Here is a 23,376-nt window from a genome sequence, read left to right on the forward strand (position 1 = left end):
ATAGTGTCAACCTTGCCCCAAGTTCCAGAATTTTATCTATACTCAGCAATTTTACGGCTCAACAATAAGTAGTTTTTCTATTCATCAAGAGGGAGCGTTGGAAGTCCAAATACCTTAACTGTACATTGCAAAACTTATTAACATCAAATGTAAGGAACAGAAAGTTGAAGATTCCTTAAAATATGTGTTTGGACCCTGTAAGTTTGTGCCTAGAAAATGTATCTCATTTATCATCAGACCTGCCATTTCTAAGTAACTGGAAGAAAACAGACTGAAAGAGAAATGTTGGAAGCTGGGCTATCTGGTTTTCAGGCAAGGGACTTGAGATTGGGTTATTCACTTTTGAGTCGTTCATTAAGGTCATATTATCTCCAATGGTCATTAACTTCACAACTAAAAGAGAGAAGCACCATTGATACGGTTTTAAATTAGAAGTAGATGACCTTCAATAACTCATTCATGTGTGTTCATGCATGTGCACTTGCACACATACACATGCACACATAAATGTGCACATGCATAGATGCATATATACACACATACCATACACATGCATACAAAAATACATCCAGAAAAGCGTACACACATACACAGATACCCACATATGTATACATAAAAAGCATATATGTATACACACATGCACACACAATAGACAGACATATACATTCACACATACACATACAAACACATTTACAAAGATATGCATATACACATACGCATATACACATACATACAACAGATAAAAAACACATATACACATATGTATATACACACACATATGCAACACACACACACACACACACACACACACACACCTTCATTTATGGTCTTGCTAGAAGAGGAGTAGTGGAATTTGTGTTTATTCATGCCATTAAGCTGGTGTATGCCAAAGATACTTTCTTTGCTTATGTTTCTCAGGCAGGGGGCTGCTGCCTCTGATTTACATAAGGACAGTGTTATCTGATAATTGTCCTGTGACAGCACTGCACTGTATTGAGCATAAAAATTTAATAGGACAAAGTCTCAAATCCAAAGAGCTGATGATAGATGCCTATGGGATAGTGCCTCTGTTTCCTCAACTGCCAACTGATCTTTGAGTGAAAGTCATCCCATAAACACTTCCTGAGGAAGGTTCTGGCTGGCTCCTTTATGTTTGCTCTTCAAAGAGAGTCAGTGGGAGGAACATCCCCACATAAGAGTATGTTCAAAGGCTATGGCTCCTAAACACTGGGAACATGCTGTCTTAAGAAAGCTGTGATCTTGTAGGAGCCATTTTCCTTGCCTTGACAGATCGGTAGGTTAGAGCCAAGTGTGCCGCCTGCCTCTGCCAAGGCCAAGGATTTCTCATGTTTATCTTCACATTGTTACCACGTAGACATCTCAGTTGGTTCTTACAGATTTTTCTTTTATCTTTGTGTGCTATCTGCTTTCAGCATTCATCTCAATTCATTTTTGGAACAATGAAAAATATATCAGTAAATCCAAAGATAGTAAATCCATTGATAATATTTGAAAATGTGAGTATTATGGTTCTTGTGTTGAGGTTAGGAATATAAAATAAGATTCCAGAAAGGAAAACATATTCAATATTTTTGCAAAAAAATTATGTGTGTCCTGAAAGTACAACTACACACACACACACACACACACACACACACACACACACACACACACACAGAGGTATACTCATGCACACACACAAATACACATATATACATAAACATACTCATACACATAGTCACACAAATACACACATACATACTTATACACATTCTCTCTCACACATACACATTCAGACCATGTTTGTATGTGTTGTACGTGTGTGTGTGTTTATGTGTATATGTAACATAAGTTTGGAAGCTTTAGTTTTTCATTTATAAGTAAAATGCACCAGATATGGGTTTTGAAACTAGAAACAGGCATATATTCCACATTGCAGCTGAAACTGCTCTAAGATAGCAACAGTTTAGAACTTCCTACTTGGTTATTTTTTAAAATAAACTTTTAGGTTGGAATCAAACTGTAGGGAAGTCAGCAAGATGTGGGATTAGGAAAAAGAACCACATATTGACAAGTGTCTAAAATCTTGAGTGATAGATGTTCAATAAGAAAATAAGCTTTGTACACATTTAATTTGCTCTTCTTGTCTAGCTTGTCCTGGAGATCATTATGGGCAGAATTGTGTCCAACGGTGTTCCTGTGGCTCAGGAAAGTGTGACCCAGTAACAGGGAGGTGTGATTGTCCACCTGGCTTGATGGGATCAAGGTGTCAGCAAGGTAACAAAGCCTGTTAAAGATTCACCATAACTATCCAAGCAATAAACACGCTGAACTGTGATCACAAGTCTAGTACCAGGACTGTGGCATGATTTTCCATGCTTCTTTTAAAATGAAGCTTTAATCACATGGTAGCATGTTTACCCGTTGTGCTGTTGAGGACACAGCCTCTTGAAAGGTCACAGAAATTGGTATAGAAATTAAGATGACTTATGTATGTATACTCTTGGCTAGGAGGAGAAATTTAGGCAACAGTGAACTCTCTTGGAAAACTTCTGAAATATGTTAGAGAAGTTAAGTTACAAGATGAAAGAACCCCACATCCTCTTCAACCTACAAAGGCCTGCTGTGAGGAAAACAGAATATAAACATGCAAATACTGTCTGTGTTGAAAAGTATAGACTTGCTTCTCTGGAGTCTTCACATTGATTAATATCATATAAAATTATAAGCATAGAAGAACCATCAAGTCATCCATGCATGGAGCTACAGCAAAAGAGCTGGCCATGATTCTCAGCTGTGACATCTGAGCTGGCATTCCCCTTGCTATACAAAGAGGGTAAAAGCTACAATTATATGTTGGTAAGGACTGTGTAAACAGGCAGGCTGTGGGAGAATCCTTAATCTTCCCTGGTTTGTACATACTGGGACATATTGAAATCTATAGATGGTGGCTAAATAGTCACACACACACACACACATGTATATGTGAATGCAAATACACATATAAACACACATACACATACATAATGTGAACACATACATATATATATATGTATGTGTGGGAATAAAAATACCATATAAATGCACACACAAACATAATACAAATACATATATATATATATATATACCCACATATATACACATGCATTCCCACAACTTGTACACATGGGTTTCATTCTAGACCAAGAAACTTTCCAAATTGTTAGTACTAGTGTTTCTGCCCTGAAGCCACACTACCCCCCTAAGAAAATATCTGGTGCATAAAGCTAGTCAATGAAACACATCCTCTACTTTAAAAATTAGAAAACGAAGTGTTTAGTGCTATTTGCTTGTTACAGCTGATTCGGTAAGAAGAAAGAAGATGAACCTGAAAAGTAAAACACATGAAACTAGATCATTAAGATTTACTTTAAAACACAGGACTATTAGCCAGAATTCCTTCTACCACTGAAGGACCTGAAGAAAGAGTGTTTCCTATAAAATGTGATGCTAAGGCAGAGATGCGAGAGCTCATAGAATAAATTACAGAAAACACAAGAGAATGGATGCTAAACTGAGAAGAGCAGAAAACAATAAAAATGAAATTTGGATCCCACGTCATGCAAATGAAGGCTACGTGAACAGTAAGGAATAGGAAGGCAGGCTCTAATGTTTCCAGTGAAGGCATGGAGTATGCAATGAAAATGACAAGAATGAAAGAGCAGCTTGGAAATAATAACGTAAAAAATGGAAAAGGAAAAATGTTCAAATATATTACTCAGAAATAAAAGAAGATTAATTAAAACCTCCTGTCCTTGAAACTCTGCTAAGAATAAGAGGGAGTTCTAAGGTCACTGTGAGTATGGCTCTGAGGACGTTCGTGCCTCACTGCAGTGCTCAATGTTAGCAAATGATTAATCAACATCTACTCATATCTTGGGGAGAAAATGTGACCCAAGTATTTTATTCACAGGTAAGCTGTTTTCAGATATAATATGGTAAATCAACAGCTATTTCTTAAAATAAAATGTTATTGAAAAAATTGTATCTTTAAATTTTTAAAGGGACAGTGGAAAGATAAATCGGAGCAACAAAATAAATAATGAAAAACTATAGTAACAGGAAGATTCATGACATTAAATTCAGTTTAGGTTTTGCCAAGTTTAAAGCAACTGCAGACATTATGGCTACATGACACAGATAGATGTTATAACAATATGGAGGTATTATCAAATGTTAATGATCCAGAAATTGAAAGAGGCAAATGAAAGAGTGAGTGTCAATCTACTGCTCCTCGTTCACTGAAGTTTACAGGGTTGAAGGCACCAATCTCTACTAGTACATGCGATTTAAGCGTGACAACTCTTTTAATTGAAAATTCTAGAATTTTGAATGCTGTAACTGAAAATATATAAATACGTTTTATCCAACTAAAATTGGAAAAGAAAAACAGAATTATCTTGATCACATCACCATCAACACAAGAAAGCCAGCATAATACAGACATTTCCATGTTATATAAGACCCCATGAATTTTCTAAACACTCCTAGATTATGACTCCATTTCACAGTGATTACACTTTTCTGTAAACGATAACAAAACGTGACTCTTAAGAGAATCAAAAATCATAGGTTTCATACAAGTAGAAGATGCAATGGTTATCAGAGGCGAGGTAGTTGTAGCTTGAATGGAGGAAGAATGGGGGTATGTTGGTCATAGGACACAGGCTTACAGGTAGGTGTAAGCAGTAACTTTCAGGAGGTTCCCTACATAGTAGGTGAATACACTGATTGTTGATGAACCACATTTTTGAGCAACATAAAGAGGGCAGGTGCTATGTGCTGTTGGCAAAATGAGTCAACTAAGGCCCATTTAATTGAATACATCAGACATCATGGTTTACATAGTATGTGATGGTTTAAATGAGATTTGTCTTCCATAGGCTTCAGTATTTAGATACTTGGTCCTCAGTTGATGGCATTGTTAGGAGGTGGTTTAGAAGGACTGGCCTTATTGAAGGAAGGGTTGTCACTGGAGGTGGGCTTTCGGAACTTAAAATCTTGCTCTACTTTCCAGTTTTCTCTCTGTTTCCTGCTCATGCCACAGTGCACAATGCTGAAGTGCCTCTGTTGCATTCAGCAGGATGCATTTTCTGAAACTGCAATCCAAAATAAACCCCTTTTCCATAGGCCACTTCTGGTCATGGTATTTTATTGTAGCAGCAGAAAACAACACAACAGAAAACATGTAATTGTAAATTGTACCTATTAAGTACATAGAAAGTATGATAGATGATGAAGATGGATATATATATCCATATATATATATATATATATATATAGTATAGAGAGAGAGAGAGAGAGAGAGAGAGATGATGTAGACATATTTTGAGCCCTTGGACAAATGTAGAATAATCAAACAGTGTATCACATGCATAATCTTGGTAGATCAAGACACAAGTATCCCTGGAATTTGCTGGACAGTCAGGCTTCCCTAACCTCAACCTTCAGGCCAAAAAGAAACCCTATCTTAAGAGACAGGATATGACCCTAATGCAGACAGGGTCTGTGGTGATATCAAAGGCCATTGGGATAGTCAAGGTCTGAACTGCAGTCTGAGGTCATGGTGATGTCCAGGCTGTGCTGCCACTGTGGGCCATGTCTGGATCCTAGATCCATGGTCCTGGTGCAGCTGGGAGCTTTGTTTGTGGTCTGTACTGTCACCTGAAACCTCATAGAAGCCCAAAATCCATGCTCCTGCAGACTGTATGGAGCAAAGAAACTACTTTTGCAGAAATTTTGAACTGCAGACACACAGTTAAGAGAGAGGGACAGGACATGGAAGGCCATACTCCTACCAAAGGTAATAGCCCTGTTTGGAAGCTATCAAGGAGAACTCTTGAAAACTTGTGAAAGCATGCTGAAGTTTAGCTTTCTGCAGTTGATGGCTTCTGGCAGGCTGCAGGAGAAGGACTTTTTAATTTTGTTGGGGTGGGTCATGGGAGTGGGGTGAACATGGGAGGACAGGGGGGAGTCATTGTGATTAGGATGTATGATGTGGGATTCCCAGGGAATCAATAGAAATGTTGTATTGAAAAGGAAGATGGCTCCTGAGGGACAACACTGGGGGTTGACCTCTGTCCTCCACATACACATGCATAGAAGTACACAAGAACCAGCACATGCATGTATATCACACACTGTTATCTGCCTAACAAAGTAAAAACCTTCCTTTGTCTGACCACCAACAACTGGCCCTTTATCAGATCTACACAGGGAAGTGCCTCTACTGGAACCAGCGGCACATTCTGCCTTACCTTAGCTGAAACATCATGCAAATTGTGTTAGGGGTTTTACTCTGTATGCTTGTGTAGTTTTCTCCTTTTAAATCCATCTAAGTTTTTTTAATGCTAGCTGTAATTAAGAAATACACAACAAAAAAAAGATAACCCAACATCTCTCCTGCTATTGAAATTGGAAGCAGGTTTGGTTAGAGGTTGGAGGTTTCAATTTTGAGTCTTGACTTCTGGCCTTATTGGTTGTCTAAGTCTGCACAAGGCTTTGGTCTCCAAGGTTCAGTTTTTCCAAGAGAAAATTAAGAACACTATAACCCACATCACAGGGGTGTTTGGGAGCATTAAATGAGATAATCCATGTGTGAAATATCATTATGTAAAAACTCCATAAACTAGAGGTTATAAATGGTAGGCCCTTGGCCAAATCTAGCCACAAATGTGTTTGGATTGGCTTCAGAATATGCCTTCCATGCTGTTATAAAATGATTTTAATTAGTTGCCAACTCTCAAAGATTGGAGAATTTCACGAAGTATATGGATATTGAGTTTTCCTAAAAAAGTTGTATTAGATGGCAGTATGGGGCCATTTTTTTATGGCAAAGCCAACTAAATTTGAGAATCATCCTCATCTTACAGGAACTTTGAACTCGCACTGATAGTGTTTCCTGTCACCCCATGATAGGCCCCTCGCATGGAGAAGAAGGCCCTTAGGCCCTCCTCTTTTAGCTCACTGGTGTCTTAACTGCTGTTGGCAGTGTGCTTGGCTACCACCCTCCTCGGCTGAACAGTGAAGCCCCGGAGCACTGGAGAAATGACTGCTCCTCCTTCCTCTCTATTGATTTTGAGACCTTGTAGGAACCACGCCCCATTATTGGAACTTCTTCTATTGCCGTGATAGAATATTCTGAAAAAAGCAACTTAAAGGAGAAGCGCTTACCTGGCCCACAGTTTTAGGGGACAGTCCTACCTGGAGGGAAAAGCCACAATGGCAGGGCCTGCACGGAGCTGGTCATAGTGCTCTGCAGTCAGGAGCAGAGAACAGTGAGTGCTACTGCTCAACTTGCTTGCTTTCAATGCAGTGCAGGATCCACACAAAGAGAATGATGGCACCTTAATCAGTTAACCTGATATCCATAGTCCCTCTCTGGCTAACCTAACCTAAACAATCCCTCAGGTGTGCCTACAGCTTGTCTCCTGCCTGTTTATAGATCCTTCTGAAGTCGACAGTCAATACTAAGGATCCTACTTCTTGATCCAAATTACTACTGACTGTACCATAGGCAAGCCCTAGGTGGCAGTGTACTGGGCACATAGAACAGCCCAGTAAATGTTCATGGAGTGACTATGACCCTTGTGAGCCAATGGCAGTACTGTACATGTGACCTAGAAGACACACCCATGTGGTTGTTTTCAACTGAAGGTTTTCTGTTTTTGCTATCTTCGTGTGGAAACTATCTCAAAGGAGAAAAAAACAATTGTTGGCTCATGACATATTCATTTAATGTAATACTTTAAAATGTTTTCCTCTAGGTTGTCCTCAGACAAGATATGGTACCAATTGTGAGCTCAAATGTATGTGTAAAAATGGTGGACTCTGCAGTCCTGTGGATGGAAGCTGCACCTGTGGCCTTGGGTGGACCGGGCATTACTGTGAGAAAGGCAAGCTGATGATTCCTTATTACCCTCACAAAGTCCACTTTAGGGCTCACTATTATAAGGTGCTGAGTAGAGGCCTATGAAGACACTGTTTTCCAATAACCTGTTTGTAATTACGATTATATTTCCAATAAAATCTTGTAAATATTGATCATTAATCATTACATAGTTTCTAGACTATCACAGGAAAAGTGGGAAACACCTTAAGAAATTGAAATAGTATAGATGGGAACAAATTCCCCTGATACCTCAATTCCACTTTTACCCTATAGCCCAAAGCCATTGTGGACATCAAATTGGCTGAGCCTAGAGGTTCTAAGCAGAGGCCTGACGAAAACCACACTCACAGAGGACTTGACAAATGGCTAGAATATGTTTGTCTTTGGGAGAGGAGAGGATGGCTGTCCTGGGACTCATAGTTCATGACTTCAGTCTCAGCACTTTGGAGACTGAAGAGGAACTGGTATCCAAGTATTGCCTTGGCTTCATAGCAAAACATGAAATTACTGTTCCATATTCTATGGGTTTTGTTGTTATTCTTATTTATTTGTTCTTCCAAATGAATGTTATAATCACTTATCTAGGAAAAACATGCTTTTGTTGCTTCATTGTACTGTGTTTCCTCAGGAAGAATCGTATTTCTAGGTTAACTCACTGTATTCAAGAACAAACAGTCCATCTTTTGTTAACATTTTACTCTTTATCAACAAAAATGCTGGCTTTAGCATTCACATTAAGATATTCAAGTTAAGGATCAAATAATTAATTTTCTAATCTGCACAATAACCTACTATATTTTAGTGAATTTATTATAAGGACTTTTCCACATCTATGCAATTTATTATATTAGTTTTCTCCTTAGTCTGATTGCAAATATGATGTAATATTAATGATTTTCCAATACTGAGTGGCCTTACATTTTGAGAATAAATAGTGTGACCATGATTAACTATTTCATAAAGTGCCATTAGATTCTACATACTTATATATTCTATGACTTTTGACATTGATATCCAAGAGGAAAATGGAACTGCTTTTATATGCAACCTTTTCCAGTTTTTAAAATTGGTGTTCAATGCACTGAATAAATAGTATTTGGAAAGTTTCTTTCTCTTTAAATGCTCTTGAATACTCCAAATCTAGATGGTGCCCATCTTAGTAAATGTCTGTAGATGGTGCCCTGCCTAGTGAACATTTGCAGAATACCCTGTGAATCTGAATAGCCCTCTCTTTTTTCTCTCTCTTTTAGTTTTCAAATGTAAGAACTTACTACAATTGTCTTATCTAGGTTTTCTGACTCAAATTAGGGTGGCTTGGGTAAGTTGTTCTTTATAGAATTTCCCATTTCATTTCATTTTGGAATTTTATTTATATTATGATTTTCATATTTGCAAATTGGATTGCCATTTTCTTCACATTTTAAAAAAGCTTGTGTGTGTGTGTGTGTATCTGTGTGTGTGTATCTGTGTGTGTAGGGGTGTTTTGCCTGCATGTATGTCTGTGTACAGAAGGGTAGAAGAAAGAATCAGATCTCCTATACCAGGATTTACAGATAGTTATAAGCTGCTGTGTAAGTGCTGGGATCTGTACCTAAGTCCTTGGCAAGATCAGCCAGTGTTGTTAACCACTGAGCAATCTCTCTTTCCCCTTCCTTCATCTTTTAAACAACATTAGGTGTTTGTGTTTTGTTAACTTTCAGGTTGATGAGTTGGAACCCAGTCTCTTATGCATGTTAGGCATACCCTCTACCACATTGGTCTTCAACCTTCCTAATGTTGTGACCTTTTAATATAGTTTCTTCTGTTATGGTGATCCCAACCATAAAATTATTTTGTTGCTACTTCATAACTGTAATTTTGCTACGGTTATGAATTATAATGCATATAATCTGATATGTGGAATATCTGAGATGGGGATTGGAGACCCAGAGGCTGAGAACTACTTTGTACCATATACACAGCTTAACCTGTGAGTTCTCCGTCTTAATTGGGTTAGTTAGTGGTTTATTTATCCCTAATTTCTTCATTAATAACACTTTTTTGCCTTTGTACTTTTAATTTTTACTTGTTTTTGACAAATCCTAATGTTTGGTATTTTCTTCCACAGCATGCTCTCCTGGTAATTATGGCCCAGACTGCAAATTCAATTGCTCGTGTCAGAATGGTGGTGTTTGCAGCAGAATTTCTGGAGGCTGTGAGTGCCCCTATGGGTACTATGGAAAAGACTGTGAACATGGTAAACAGCAGAAGCTACTGTGTGTACTATGCAGTGTGGTGCTAAGCTTCCAAATGACTTTAAGTCATAGAGAGCATATTCATATTATATCAAATTACACAACCTTTTAGTGTATATTACTATAAGTGGAGCAAGTTTCACAGCTCAAATTAAAGTTTAAATTTTAACAATTAGCATGATAAAAATCAACTTAAAAATTCTTTAGGCTTTTCTGGCAATAAATGACTTGACAATCCCATTATCACTTGGAGGTACGCTCTGCAGACAGACACCCCATGAACCAGCTGTGAGTTTGTCTAAACAAGGATGTTCTTTGCCCAGCTGCCTTTGGGCAACAATAGATGAAATTGCTGCTTATATTCCATGTTAGCCATGACTCATGTCTGAAAGAGCTGCCTTCACCTTGTCTTTCAAAATAGTTTCTAATATTGTTGCTATGTTTGTACTCAGTGTTATCAGCTAAAATTGGAAAACAAGAACCCTAGGCAATGACTTGGCACCTGAGATTCCTGATGGACAGTATCTCGAGTGAGGACTCTAGAATTTGTCCTAGACAGCCTACCTCTGCAGGTTTTACCATCTGCATAGTGGGTTAATAAGGTTGTCATGAGAACTAAATAATAAATTATGTTTAAGCACTGAGCCTGGAGGTGAATGACAAAAGTCTGGTGGATATCAGTTACGTAGAATGCAAAGGTTTTTCCCAGCTGTCTAAAATTCTATTGGTCATGCTCCTATTCTTTCAACCTCAGGAATGGGAATGGGCATTGCCAAACATTTGGGGATTCAAAGTCTTGTAACTAATCTGATGTTTTAGGGCTAAGAATGAAATATCAGACATTTTGTTCACTTGTTTCCTTTGCTTTGTTTTTAAAATTGAAGTAAGAGGTAAAGAAGAGAAAAATGTATTTATTTAGGACCCATTACATTTATGCTGTAGGTTCATCAAAGAGTGTTTTAAATTAAAGAAATACCACCAAGATGAGATAACCAAGGAGTACAGGTATATTGCTGTCTATTAGGATCGGCAATGGTACGTGGGAGGGATGGTGGAATGAAAGCCCAGTGTTTCAGTCACTTCCCGTTGCTTCAGATCCTCAAGTCCTGTCACTGTGATGCACTTCTTCTAGCAAGGCCTCACCTCCTGCTGGTCCGCTTTGCCTCTAAATAGCACCACCAGCTGGGAAGCAAGCGCTCAGATACAGGCACTTATGGGGTACTTTCCACATTCAAACCACAGGCTGGGATGCGAAGCGTAACTGGACTAGGATGTGAATAGAAATGCACAGACAAAGCAACACATTGGGGTAATAATCCACTGTAATAGTGACTGGAGCATTAAAGAGTAAAAATGTGTATACATTTCCTAAACGAGCTACTTGGAGACATAAAACTATTGAGTGAAATGGAAATGCAAGCAATGAAACAATTACCCCTCACTTTTATATTTAACAAAAGAAATGAAGTTATGGGAATCTGACCCTTCTGTGTATTCTCTGTCTACCATTCATAAGAACAGAGGAAGAAAATCTGTGCATTTATTTTACATTTAGAAACGATCTTATTTTACATACCAATCCGAATTCCCTCCTCCTCCCATCCTCCCATGTCCTCCACTGGCTCCCCATCCAACCCCCACATATTCTCCAGGAAAGTTGAGGACTTCATTGGGGAATCATCAAAGTCTGTCATATCATTTGGATCAGGACCTAGGCCCTCCCCTGTGTATCTAGGCTCAGAGAGGATCCTTCCATGGGGAATGGGTTCCCAAAGTCCATTTGTGCATCAGGGATAAATACCAGTTCCACCGTCAAAGATCCCATAGACTGCACGTGCCTCCTAACTGATGCCCATGTTCAAGAGGCTTGGTTTGGTCTAATGCTGGTTCCCCACCTGTCAGACTGGGGTCCCTGCACTCTGACTTGCTCAGGTCAGCTGTTTCTGTGGGTTTCCCCAGAATGGTCTTGACCCCTTTGCTCCTCCCTCCTCCCTTTCTACAACTGAATTCCAGGAGTTCGACTCAGTGCTTAGCTGTGAATCTCTGCTTCTGCTTCCATCAGCTACTGGATAAAGACTCTATGATGGCATTTAAGGTAGTCATCATTCTCCTTATAGGGGAAGGGCATTTAAGGTAGCCTCTCCACTATTGCTTAGATTAGTTGGGTTCATCCTGTAAATCTCTGGACATTTCCTTAGTGCCAGATTTTCTTTTATTCAACAGTTACAATAAAATAGTAAAGGGAATACTTACATTATTGAATTTCATTTTTATTTCCTGGTTTTCCTTTGCCCCTCTGGGTGACTTTTCTAAATTGTTCTGAGTAACTCCATGTACATTAGAGAAGCATCATCCACATTAAGAATATTCACTCTTACATGCCTAAAAAGAAAATGGGAGAGAGGATGGGGGTGATTACAAGAATAATGAATAATTGTCAGGTAAGTGGACATTTAAAAATAAACGAGTGACTACACCAAAGAAAACTCAAGGAAAGAAATGGACATTATCTATCCACAGTCATATGTAGTTCCAGCTGTTCCAAGGTGAGCATCTCCATAAGAAGATAAGTTTGTCCTACAAGGAAATGCTTGGGGCTGGCTTGCATTCACAGTCCCAGGAGACAAAACAAGTGTTCCCTCGGATGCTCAGGCACAAAAATATCAATCTTGTTCTAACCTGAGCTAAGAAAGAATACTCTGGACTTACTAGGATAGCTCTATTTTCTACTTGAGAGGCTGTCCAAAGAAATTTTTGAAAGATTAATCCCACTGACTGTAAAACCTAGTTTACTCATAAAATGCCAACCTGCTATTTATATAATATATAATCTGTCTTCTTCATCCTTTTTGTCCTTCCTTTGCATCTTTTCCTTTTTCTTTATGTTCAGGCCATGGGAGTCCCCTCCCAGGACTGCAAATACAAGGGCTATATAAATCACTTTTCACACACAATGTTTTATTTAATGTTAAATTTAATTTAATGTTAGAATTGCTAGATACAGCCTGAATCAGAAGTCTAATAAAGATTGCTATTTTAAACTGATAAGAACAGATACTACACTTGATCTTAGCCAAAGGGGACAAGGGAGGAGAGGTGGGAGAGGGAGCTGGGATTGACATGTGAAGCATTCACATTTCTAGTTTAAATAAAAACACATATTGAGGAAAAAAAGATTGCTATTTTAGGGTTAGGTTTTAAATGCTTTAATTTTTTTCTTTCTGTTTGTGTGATAAAGTAATTGAGAGGAGAAAGAGCTTGTCTCTGCTCATAGTTCCACAGGGATATTGTCTATCCCAAGAGGGAGGATTTGAGATTAGGCAATCAAGGAGCAGGGTGGCTAGTCACATTGCATCTACACTCAGGAAGCAGAGAGTGAGCAGAAAGGGCACCAGCCTAGAAAGCCTCCCAGCCTGATCCCAGTGTTCCTTCAGTAGATTCTACCTCCTAAAGGTTCCACAAATTCCCAGAGAGTACGATGAGCTTGAGACCAAGAGTTGAAATATGTGAGTTTATGGGAACATTTAATCTTTAAACTACAACAGGAGGGTTGTAGTGCCATCTCTGGTCAACCACAGTATATCAAAGCGAAATGACATAAAGATAATTCAGATCTTCTCATGGGCTTTACTCATTTCAGATAATATCATCAACCCAGTGTTTTATGATTAATCTATGATTCCCCATGCATCTAGTTCTTCCATTTTGTGTCATTTTTAGGCTTGATAAACACATGAACTACATTACATCCTTTAATCTTTCGTTTTGCTTTTATGATAAAGGTAACACTTTGACATTTCTAACTTCTAGAATGTCCTCCTGGATTTCATGGTTTAAATTGTGTTCACATCTGTGACTGCCAGAATGGAGCCAGTTGTGATGTAGCAAGTGGACAGTGTGTTTGCCCAGCAGGTTTCCATGGCAACCATTGTGAACAAGGTATAGCAAGATGTTTTAAAGCACATCTCTGAGAGCATGAGGTCTTCTGACCTATTTGTGAACATGAAAATCTAAGTCAAAATCAGTCACTTAAGATTTCCATTTATATATTACACTATAAAGAATATATTCAGGGGCCAGGATAATCAGATTCCTCTGCTATTCTTACTAGTTGGTTAAAATATTGTTCTCCCATGTAATATCTCAAAATGAAAGCTGTAATTCAGTATACACAAGGATTACACCTTTGAATAAGATTAAATATTTCATGAAATGCCTAGTACATTTGTGGTGTTGAGACAGATCAGAAGAGTTGTGTAAATATTTAAAGATAAGAATTGGGCATTTACTGTGAGAGTAAGCATAACTATGAATGTATATAAAATATGAAAGTTAGAATAAAGGCTAATCAGCTTGAAATAAAGTATCACAAAGTCTTAAAAGATTGGTCAACTGAGAATGATGCCAGATACCTGCGGGCATCACATCAGATACAGACTGGATCTTAGGAATACCCTTTTAAGCTGGGTGACGGTGGCACATGGCTTAATCCCAACACTCGGGAGACTGAGTCACAGGTGGATCCCTGTGAGTTCCAGGCCAGTCTAGTCTACAGAGCAGGTTCCAGTACAGGCTACAAAGTTACAGAGAAACTGTCTTTTAAAAACTTATCTATTTAGTATGAATTTGCATATTCCCTCAGATGTTCAAACACAAAAATGTTGACCTTTTTTAGCAAGCATGAAGGTATGATAGAGTATTCTGGACTTGTTAAGATAACTCTATTATCTACTTAAGAGGGTGTCCAAAGAAATGTTTGCATCTGTGATAAATCAAAGAAAGGCTAATATTTCAGCATATCTCTATCCTGTGTAGAATGCCCACCTGGAATGTTTGGGGACAATTGTCAACAACCTTGTGACTGTGAAGGAGAAAGTTCTTGCCACCCAACCACAGGAAAATGCCTCTGCCCTCCAGGGAGAGCAGGAACAAGATGTGAAACAGGTATGACCAAAGAGCAAAATCTGGAGTGACACAGGGATCCACAGACACTTCAATGAAGGAAATTACAATTTACAAAAGGACATTGTCTAGCAATGCGTCCTATTGTCTTCACTTTGAGGAATCACTGTCTGTAGTTGACACATCATAGGTATTCCATACCAATACCTTGGTTAAGGGAATTCCTCCAAGAGACACAATGAGCAGACAGTGACTCGAAAAACTACTAGAATAAAGATGGACTAACATCATCTAGGTAGTATTCTCCAGACCCAAGAACCTAGATTGTCTTCAGGAAATGATGTTTATACATTGTTTTCCTTCCCACACACAGAAAGAATGACCAAGAAGGTAAAGTTGTAGTAACTTAACAACAGTCCAAAGAAGAGGGGAGAGTGCATTGAGTCAATTGGTGACAAAACACCCACAGCGTGACTTGATGGATGCTCAATAGATCAAAAGGTTTTTTGTAATTCACCTCAGATCCAAGACACTGAGCCACCTCAGATAAGACCCCACATAGAATGTTTAATCTCAGAGTTTACTTTGCTTATCTTCAAAAGAACAGGGTTAAGGTTACATATAGTTGGTAGAGTTACATATTGTTAGGATCCATTCCTGCATTAGTCAGCTGTGAGCTCATGGCCTGAGTGATGGTGAGAGAGCCATGCTAGCCTTCCTGCTGAAAAAGATTTCTACTCACCTAGTATCACTTCACATCCCTGTTCTCTACTCAGCAATATCAATAGCAGCTGCTTTCCTGGGATGCAAGACGGCGTTCCAAAAGTTTTGCCTTCATTTAATGCATTCTACTACCACAGGAAGTTCTCTGTGCTCCTATTTCTGATTGATAAAGTAGGACACTGAGGATCTAAGTCAGTAGACAACAGAATATGTATATATATATATATATGTATATATATATATATGTTTAGAATAGATTCTGGCATATAGCAGATACACCAACAAACATTTGTTGAAAGAATTCTTGCTTCTTTGGAGACATGGTTAACAGAAGTTGCTACACCCTGTCATATCAGAAAATATTCCGTCAGAACAAATATCTATGACATCCCTACAAATGGTCATTTAGAAAAGCACAAGATAGCATTTGTAGTCGGTCCTACCTGTCTATGAAGAAAACTATTAACATTCATTATGTGCTATGCATAAAGTCCCTTACTGCCATCACCCTTCTTGTATTATAGAGTAGGAAGAAGAAATTCACAAAAAGCAATAAAGTTCAGTTATTTGCCTATTTTATACAACAAGTAAATTGCAGATTTGAGATTTCAAATCAACAGTCTGGGTTTAGAGACAAAGTGTTTAGTGTTACGTGTCAGCGCCTGCTTTTTATGGTGTATTTATAGTGCACCTCTCATGAAGAAAAGCTTTGAGGAATTGATGTTGCTTGTCCTTCTGCATGTGAGACACACGAGTCATGAACTTCATGCCACTGCTTATTTAAGTTAGAATTCACCTGTTCCAACTCACAGGACACATTTGACATCCTCAGCACCTACTGCTAGTTACTGGCTGCCATATTGGATAGTGTAACAAGAAAATGGTAGAGGTTCTAACAGATGACACTTGAAATGGTTTAACCAACTCCCAGGGCCTAGAAGATGGCTCAGTGGGCAAAAGCATTTGTACCACCAGCCTGACAGTCTAAGACCTATTCCTGGATGCAGGTGAAAAGATAGATACCAAGTGTGCATCTCTAGTCCCAACACTCTCATGAGAAATGGAAGGAAGAGACAGGAGAACAAGTTCAAAGCTCTTATGCCAGCTGACCTGACCTACAAGAGTCACAAAGAAGAGACATCCTGCTACAAAGACAAATGGAATGAGCTTCACACAGCCTGTGGGGGCACACAAGTACTCATCCTCACACATATACACTCAACAGATAATAATATCAGGGTGAGCAAGATGGCTTATTGGGTAAGGGTACTTGCTGTTAATCCTGACAGCCTGGGATTGACTCCTAGTCCTACACAATGGAAGGTGAGAACTGACTCTTGTAAGTTGTTCTCTGAGCTCAAGCCTTTTGTTTCCTATCCCATCCCCTAAACACACACGTAAGCACACAGGTATGGGTGGGTGGAATAAATGATCATGTGATTTAAAAATTAGAAATATAAAATAATGCTAGTTGCTAACCACGGGAACTTATGGTGGTTGGGATTCAAGGCAAGGGATCATACTGCGTTGTGTGCCCTAAGTGCTGTGTTACAGAGTCTCTTGCTATGTGTGAGGAAATTACAAAGCGGCCTGGCTCAGATGTGGTACTGTGTCTGTTCTCCATGGAACCTTGAGAGTCCCTCTTGTCAGGGACTCTTGAGGCACCAGGCCTATATAGATGTACTACAAGGTCTTTTATTTGCCTTTTTATTTTCAATTAGTTACAGTTCATCTGCACTATTAACTGTGAGCAGCTGTGTCTATGCAGCTCCATAAAGATAAAAGGCCTCATTTTAACTTAACTCTGGTAACGGACCTATTAAACAGCCATAATATTAATTCATAAAAGAATGTAGCAACTTTTTATTGGATCATTCACCCCTCCCCTTGGTAAATTAACATTTGCAGACATTCAAACAGATGTCTTAAATACACATGGTTATTAACATGAAAATGTGGTATTTTTATAAATTAAAATCAGATTCTCCACTGCTCAGGAGAGATCCTGACTAATAACTCTTTTGAACAAAAAAATGTGGTCTTACCAGCAAACTGCATAATCTTGCAAGACTCTGGGCAGAGCTCCTGTGTTGGGCTCACTTGAAATGATGTGTTTTTTTCTTTAACTTTCCACAGAGCCTAAAGTTTAGAGACCAGATTTATCTTTATTTCTATTGCATTTGTTTATTATTTATGAGAATGTATGGTGATACAGTGGGTATGAATTTTGAGGTCAAGGGACATCTTTTAGGAGTTCTGGTTTCAAACTGAGGTAATCATACATGGAAACGGGAGCCATCAAGACCTGAGCCATCTTGCTGGTCCCAAATGCATTTGTCAGCAGCATTCACATTGTGAAGGGGTCTGGAGATAACTTAGATAATAAACAAATGTACTGGCTGCACTAGTCTGAGGACCTGAGTTTGATCCCCACAGCCCACTCACTCATAATGGAAATATGACCAGGAAGTAGCCATCTGACTTCCATAGTCTGACTGTGCCACATTTACACACACGCGCGCACACGCACACACACACACACACAATTTATAAAATAATTTATGAGGGAATCATCTTTAGCCTATCATAGAGGATATAGAGGATATTGGAGCAGTAAAGACATATTTTTTAAAAATGTCCCCCAAGGCCTCTAGTGCCACATTCCCTCTAGGACGACATTTTCATGTTTATACTGATATTTCCAAGTTTTTTTTTCATTTTCCAGACTTCAATGCCTTATTTAAGCTTCTGAATACACTCAATGTTTCTCGTTTCACATAGTTATGTAAAGGAGAAAGGCCCCTCAGACAAGCATTCAGAAACTCAGCTCTGTCCCTTTGCAGGAGTATGACAGTTAGAAGCTGCATTCATTTCTCTCCAGAGTGGGGGAGTTCCCTCACTGTCTTGCCCACCGTGTAGATATTTGCTGAAAGCAAAATGAGGTAATGTGTTAACAACCCACTTAAAAATTATTTCTTTTATATTTTGAGATTATAATGTAATTACATCATTTCCCCCTTCTCCTTCCTCCCTCCAATCTTTCCCATATATCACTCCTTGTTCTCTTTCAAATTCCCACTTTTTACTCTGCAGACTGGGTCTGGTCAGGGGTGGGGGCTGTTACAATAACAAATTTAGGTTCTCTAGCCCTTGAATATTTGTAAGTTGCCTTCTGTTCTCAGGAGTATAAATCCACTTCCTTAGGTGGGCTATCCAGAGCTTTCTCCTTGCCCTCGGTTCAGGAAAATGAATGTGTTCATTCTCTGCTAATTCTCTCCTGGACAACAGACCTGGTGCCCACAACCTACTGGCCCCTTTTAAGACCTCTCTTTCTAATAGCACCCAACCCCTACTCTCCCGCCCCTACCTGCTCTACTCTTTGTGCCACAGCACAGTTCAACTTACAGAATCTTTGAGTCCTTTTAGCACGTACACAACACCAGACACACTGGGGATCTATGGTCCTTTTGACAGATTTTAAGAGACAAGAGTCGAATATAAAGCCATTTCACTTTCAACAAAACAAGCACACAAAATCATGCTTTTAACCTAAAGACAAACCTCCCGCATTGTGCATTCGGAGTGAGCGTTGACTTTTTCTGACCCCAGGCAGCTAATCCATTTCTGCATCCCGCTCAGTGCCAGGGCTGTAAATGTTATGGAGTAATCAGTTTCCGAGAAGGCTCTTTAGAAATAGAAGTTGCTATCCTCACTTTCCCTCTTTGCAATTTTCTCAATAACTTTCTCCTCACACCCACACTCCTGTTTTCCACTGAGGAACTTTCTTGCTTTTATGACATCACAGGCTAGCATGGGAGAAAGATACCACAGAAGAAAACAGAAATTTCTCCCAGACTCCCATCTCTTTCAGTTCCAAGAAGTAACAGTGTATTTGAAAGCATATTTGAGTTGTTTCGGTTTTTCCTTCTTCTCCCACAGAATGCAAGACAGGCCACTATGGACCCAACTGCCAGCTGCTATGTGAATGCTCCCAGGAAGCTAGCTGCAACCCAGTAAATGGCAGCTGTGTTTGTCCCAGGAGGAGAATGGGCCCAACTTGTGAGGAGAATGACTTGTCTCCTCTACAGCCAAATGCCCACAGTCCCCACAGTCCTTCGGAAGGAGAATAGAGTCTCCTTTGCAGCTCCTCTCAGCTTATCGTCTTAACCTGGCAGGGAATACCCTCACTGGGCTCCTTCCAGACCTGGAGCATCACGAAGTAAAAATATGATGCCTCAAGTTTATCACAACCATGCCTGATTCTCCTTCTCCAGCCCAACCTTGTGGACTTCCTTTCTCTGAACAACACACTCCAAAACAGAGTGTTTGTTTAGGATCCGAACCACAGTAACATCTGAACTAATAAAAGACGCTTTTAAGAAAATATGTGCAGGAAGTATTTGAACTTGGAAGGGATAACTGCTTCGCAGTGCAGGTTGGGCTGCACTGAAATATTCACACCTATTCACTGAAAACCCCAGTGCCCTTAAGTATCTGGATCCTCTTTAGAAATGGCTAGAATTTCATCCCTTTACTCTCAGAACCTACTTCCCAGTAACTCGGCTGCCGACTTCAAATACACTGCACTTTGGACATGGCTTTTAATGTAGGCGATTAGTAAGACTTTAGCGGGCAGGGTGGGGGGGGATGAGAATAAAAACATGACATGCACGTTAACAGTGAGTCATGAAAATGTCTGGTGATGTTTTCCGTCTTCAGTCAGCACACAGGAAAATCAGGACAGAGCTGATAGAGGCCAAGACCGGGCTGACCCTGTAGAGGCTCCATTTCCCGTAATTCAGGAACGGATTGAAATAGCCTTAAAATCCAAATTAGTCATCGTTTCCAACAGCTCCTAGTCATTTGTAAGTGGAAGATGGGACTATTTTGTTTCAGCTCTCGAGGAGTTTATATGTGCATTTTTGCTTTCAGGATCCTAGATAATTCACATTGGTAAATAATAACTTTGTTGATTGAAAACGCTGTTCACTTTGCCCAAGAATTTTCAGAATAAAAACAGAGACTGTTGAAATTGTATGGCTAGACTTTATTTATGTAAAATGACTGGAGTGGCTTTTAAAAATCAAAACCGATTTTGGATAAAATTGCTGGAAAGATTTATGAAAAAATACTAGGTGTTGTAAATTCAGTGGAGTCGTTGGTTTGGTGTAACCTTGACCTCAGCGCTGTGGTTTTTCTTGCAGTTCTGGGACGGGAAAGCCGGGGCCTTCTGCATACTGAGCTTGTGCTTTTCTGCTGAGCCACTGCTGCCCCCCCTTCCAGGGCACATTCAACACATGTGTAGCACACCAGCTGAAGAAGAAGTGACAAACTAAACGCCACTAGATGATAGGGAATATTTAATGAGATCTAACTCGTAAAATGTCCCTTATAAATTTAACCTGATTCTAAAAGAGACACATTCAACTTATTTTTTGTTTTCTCCACATTAGCAACTAAAGTTCTGTATTTGCATGCATGGAACTACTTAGATCAGCAGTTAACTCTACAACTAATAGTTCAAATTAACTGAAAACTGTGCTCTATTCTGAATGCTCACCAGTTTTCCTTATCAGCTGTTTTCAAGTCTCTCAAAATTGTTACCTTCTCATCTGCAGAGCAAACTACAGAAAAGGCAGCAGGAGAGCTTGGGGGTTGGCTGAGCATCATCAGCATCAGGACCAGAGCATGGGTCCTCAAAACCCTCTTAAATATGCCTCTGTGGTGCAATGGATACAACACTGGACTTCTAGTGACAAAAACCCACCTAATTGCCAGCTGAGCATGGTGGCTGCATATAGTTCCAGCACAAGATGGTGATGGGAATCCCTGGAGAAACTTGCTGGCTAGCCAAGACTTATCAGTGAGCTCTGGGTTCAACTGAGAGACCCTGCCTCAATGAGTAGGGAGGAGAGTAATCAAGAAAAATTTCCAGAGTTGACCTAGGCCTCCACATGTACACCATACACCCAAACAAATGTGTGTGCTCTTGAGGACACTCATATACACTGGCACGTATATCCTCTGTACACACACACACACACACACACACACACACACACACACACACACACACACAGGCATGGTACTTGTTTTGGTTTTCAAGTCAGCAGTGTGCAGCATTAGGTTAACATCACTCTCCTGTGCTGGACTCTTCCCATTCCCTCATTTGTTAACAGTGACTGTAAAAGAGGGAAAGTACGGAATTGTATTTCTTGTCCTTACTTGAAAATGTCTCTTCATCAAGAGAGAAGACAGACTCCATAATTGGTAAGGAAATCAATGAGATTTCTTTCTGCTCACATGTGGTTGAAACATAGTGCCCATGTCTTTGCAAGGGAGAAGCCTTTAGTAAATTGTTAAGCACAGTTCTGGGCAAATGTCAGATGCTTCATGTATTATCTCCTTCCACCTCAAAAGTCAAAATCAATATAAAAGTTTATGAGAGAAACAGAGTCATAGCCTGACTTTGCATGACTCTCTGTTGTAGTTGTCTAGCTTTCCTGGAACTCACTATGTAGACCAGGCTGGTTTCTGCCTCTTGAGTGTTGGGACTTAAGGCAAGTGCTACCACTCCTAGATTGCAAGCCTCTTTTTTTTTTATTTTTAAATTTAAATTAGAAACAAGGTTGTTTCACATATCAATTCCAGGTCCCTCTCCCTTTCCCTCCTCTCCTCCCACACCCTCCCACCAACCCCTCCAATAGCCCCTCATCTTAAGACAAATTGAGTTTCACTTTCCCTCTTATTGTACTTATGCAAATTACTGTAGCTGCCCTTCTTTGTAAACGTTTACAAGTTGTCTCTTTCACATTAAAAATGAAACCAGAAAAGAAAAGTCTGAAATCAAAATGTTTTCAGTGCACTTTGGGTCACCTTGAAAAAAATCTTTGCGTTTTTTATTAGTTAGCTTTATAATAATACTGAGCAAATACTAGTAATCTATAGCAAATGATATAGTAAAGGTTAAGACCATCAACTTAAGAAGAAAAAAATGTTTAACTTGTTTGTTCAGTTTTACTGTTGCAATTCATTAGGCTAGTTTCCTTTAGGCCTGGATGGAGGGCTGCATATTATTGAGGCGTGCATGGCTTTACACAGTTGTACATGCCATTTGCTTATTTGTGGCCAGGATGGCAAAAGTAAGGAACAAAAGCCCTGAGGCACCTCTACCTTCTTCAGGAAGACCACACTACTGACATGAAGACTATTTATAGGCCCTGCATCTTAAACTTTCATTACCTCCAAATAGCACCATCAAGGTCTTACCACAGCCAGCTCTGGGGACCACTTGGAGTTATGCTCTGCAAATGAGTATACAGTAGTGTTCATCATCTCTCCTAAAAACCACAAGTCTTCTGTTGGAGGATTCCATTTCTTTTCTGAAAATTATTAAGAGTGAGCTATCACAGGTGGACTAACAGTCAACGGATGTTAATCTGATGAAAAGTCACAGTTCAAAGTGTACAAAATCTAATTTTCCTGCAGATGACTTTAAGAGAATTCAAAATGTTTTTAAACATATGTTAATTAAGAAAGTAGTCCATTGAAACTCCATGTTTGTTGAACAAAGAAATATACCATTCG

The 23,376-nt window shown here is 39.3% G+C and overlaps 1 protein-coding gene and 1 non-coding gene across 13 annotated transcripts in view; one reads left to right on the plus strand and one right to left on the minus strand.

The window, feature by feature from the left end:
* The window catches only part of LOC101823368 (EGF-like and EMI domain-containing protein 1), a 648,492-nt gene that overhangs the window by 618,600 nt on the left and 6,516 nt on the right, over positions 1–23,376 (plus strand). For 7 of the 12 annotated variants that reach the window (XM_040754540.1, XM_040754539.1, XM_040754536.1 and 4 more), the window contains 6 exons: positions 2,152–2,277; positions 7,806–7,934; positions 10,038–10,166; positions 13,975–14,103; positions 14,980–15,108; positions 19,729–20,821. In XM_040754540.1, the coding sequence (XP_040610474.1) occupies positions 2,152–2,277; positions 7,806–7,934; positions 10,038–10,166; positions 13,975–14,103; positions 14,980–15,108; positions 19,729–19,919 (833 nt within the window). In that variant the 3' untranslated portion in view covers positions 19,920–20,821. Of the gene's footprint in view, positions 1–2,151; positions 2,278–7,805; positions 7,935–9,180; positions 9,249–10,037; positions 10,167–13,974; positions 14,104–14,979; positions 15,109–19,728; positions 20,822–23,376 lie in introns of those variants that run through there. The other 5 variants (XM_040754544.1, XM_040754545.1, XM_040754546.1 and 2 more) reach the window with 3 other exon arrangements.
* On the minus strand, positions 13,059–13,255 carry LOC121143407. Its single transcript, XR_005880602.1, has one exon. It is a non-coding gene; the product is annotated as a U2 spliceosomal RNA (small nuclear RNA).

The sequence above is a fragment of the Mesocricetus auratus genome, unplaced genomic scaffold (assembly GCF_017639785.1).
Source record: "Mesocricetus auratus isolate SY011 unplaced genomic scaffold, BCM_Maur_2.0 Super-Scaffold_100011, whole genome shotgun sequence".
NCBI classification, from domain to species: Eukaryota; Metazoa; Chordata; class Mammalia; order Rodentia; family Cricetidae; genus Mesocricetus; species Mesocricetus auratus.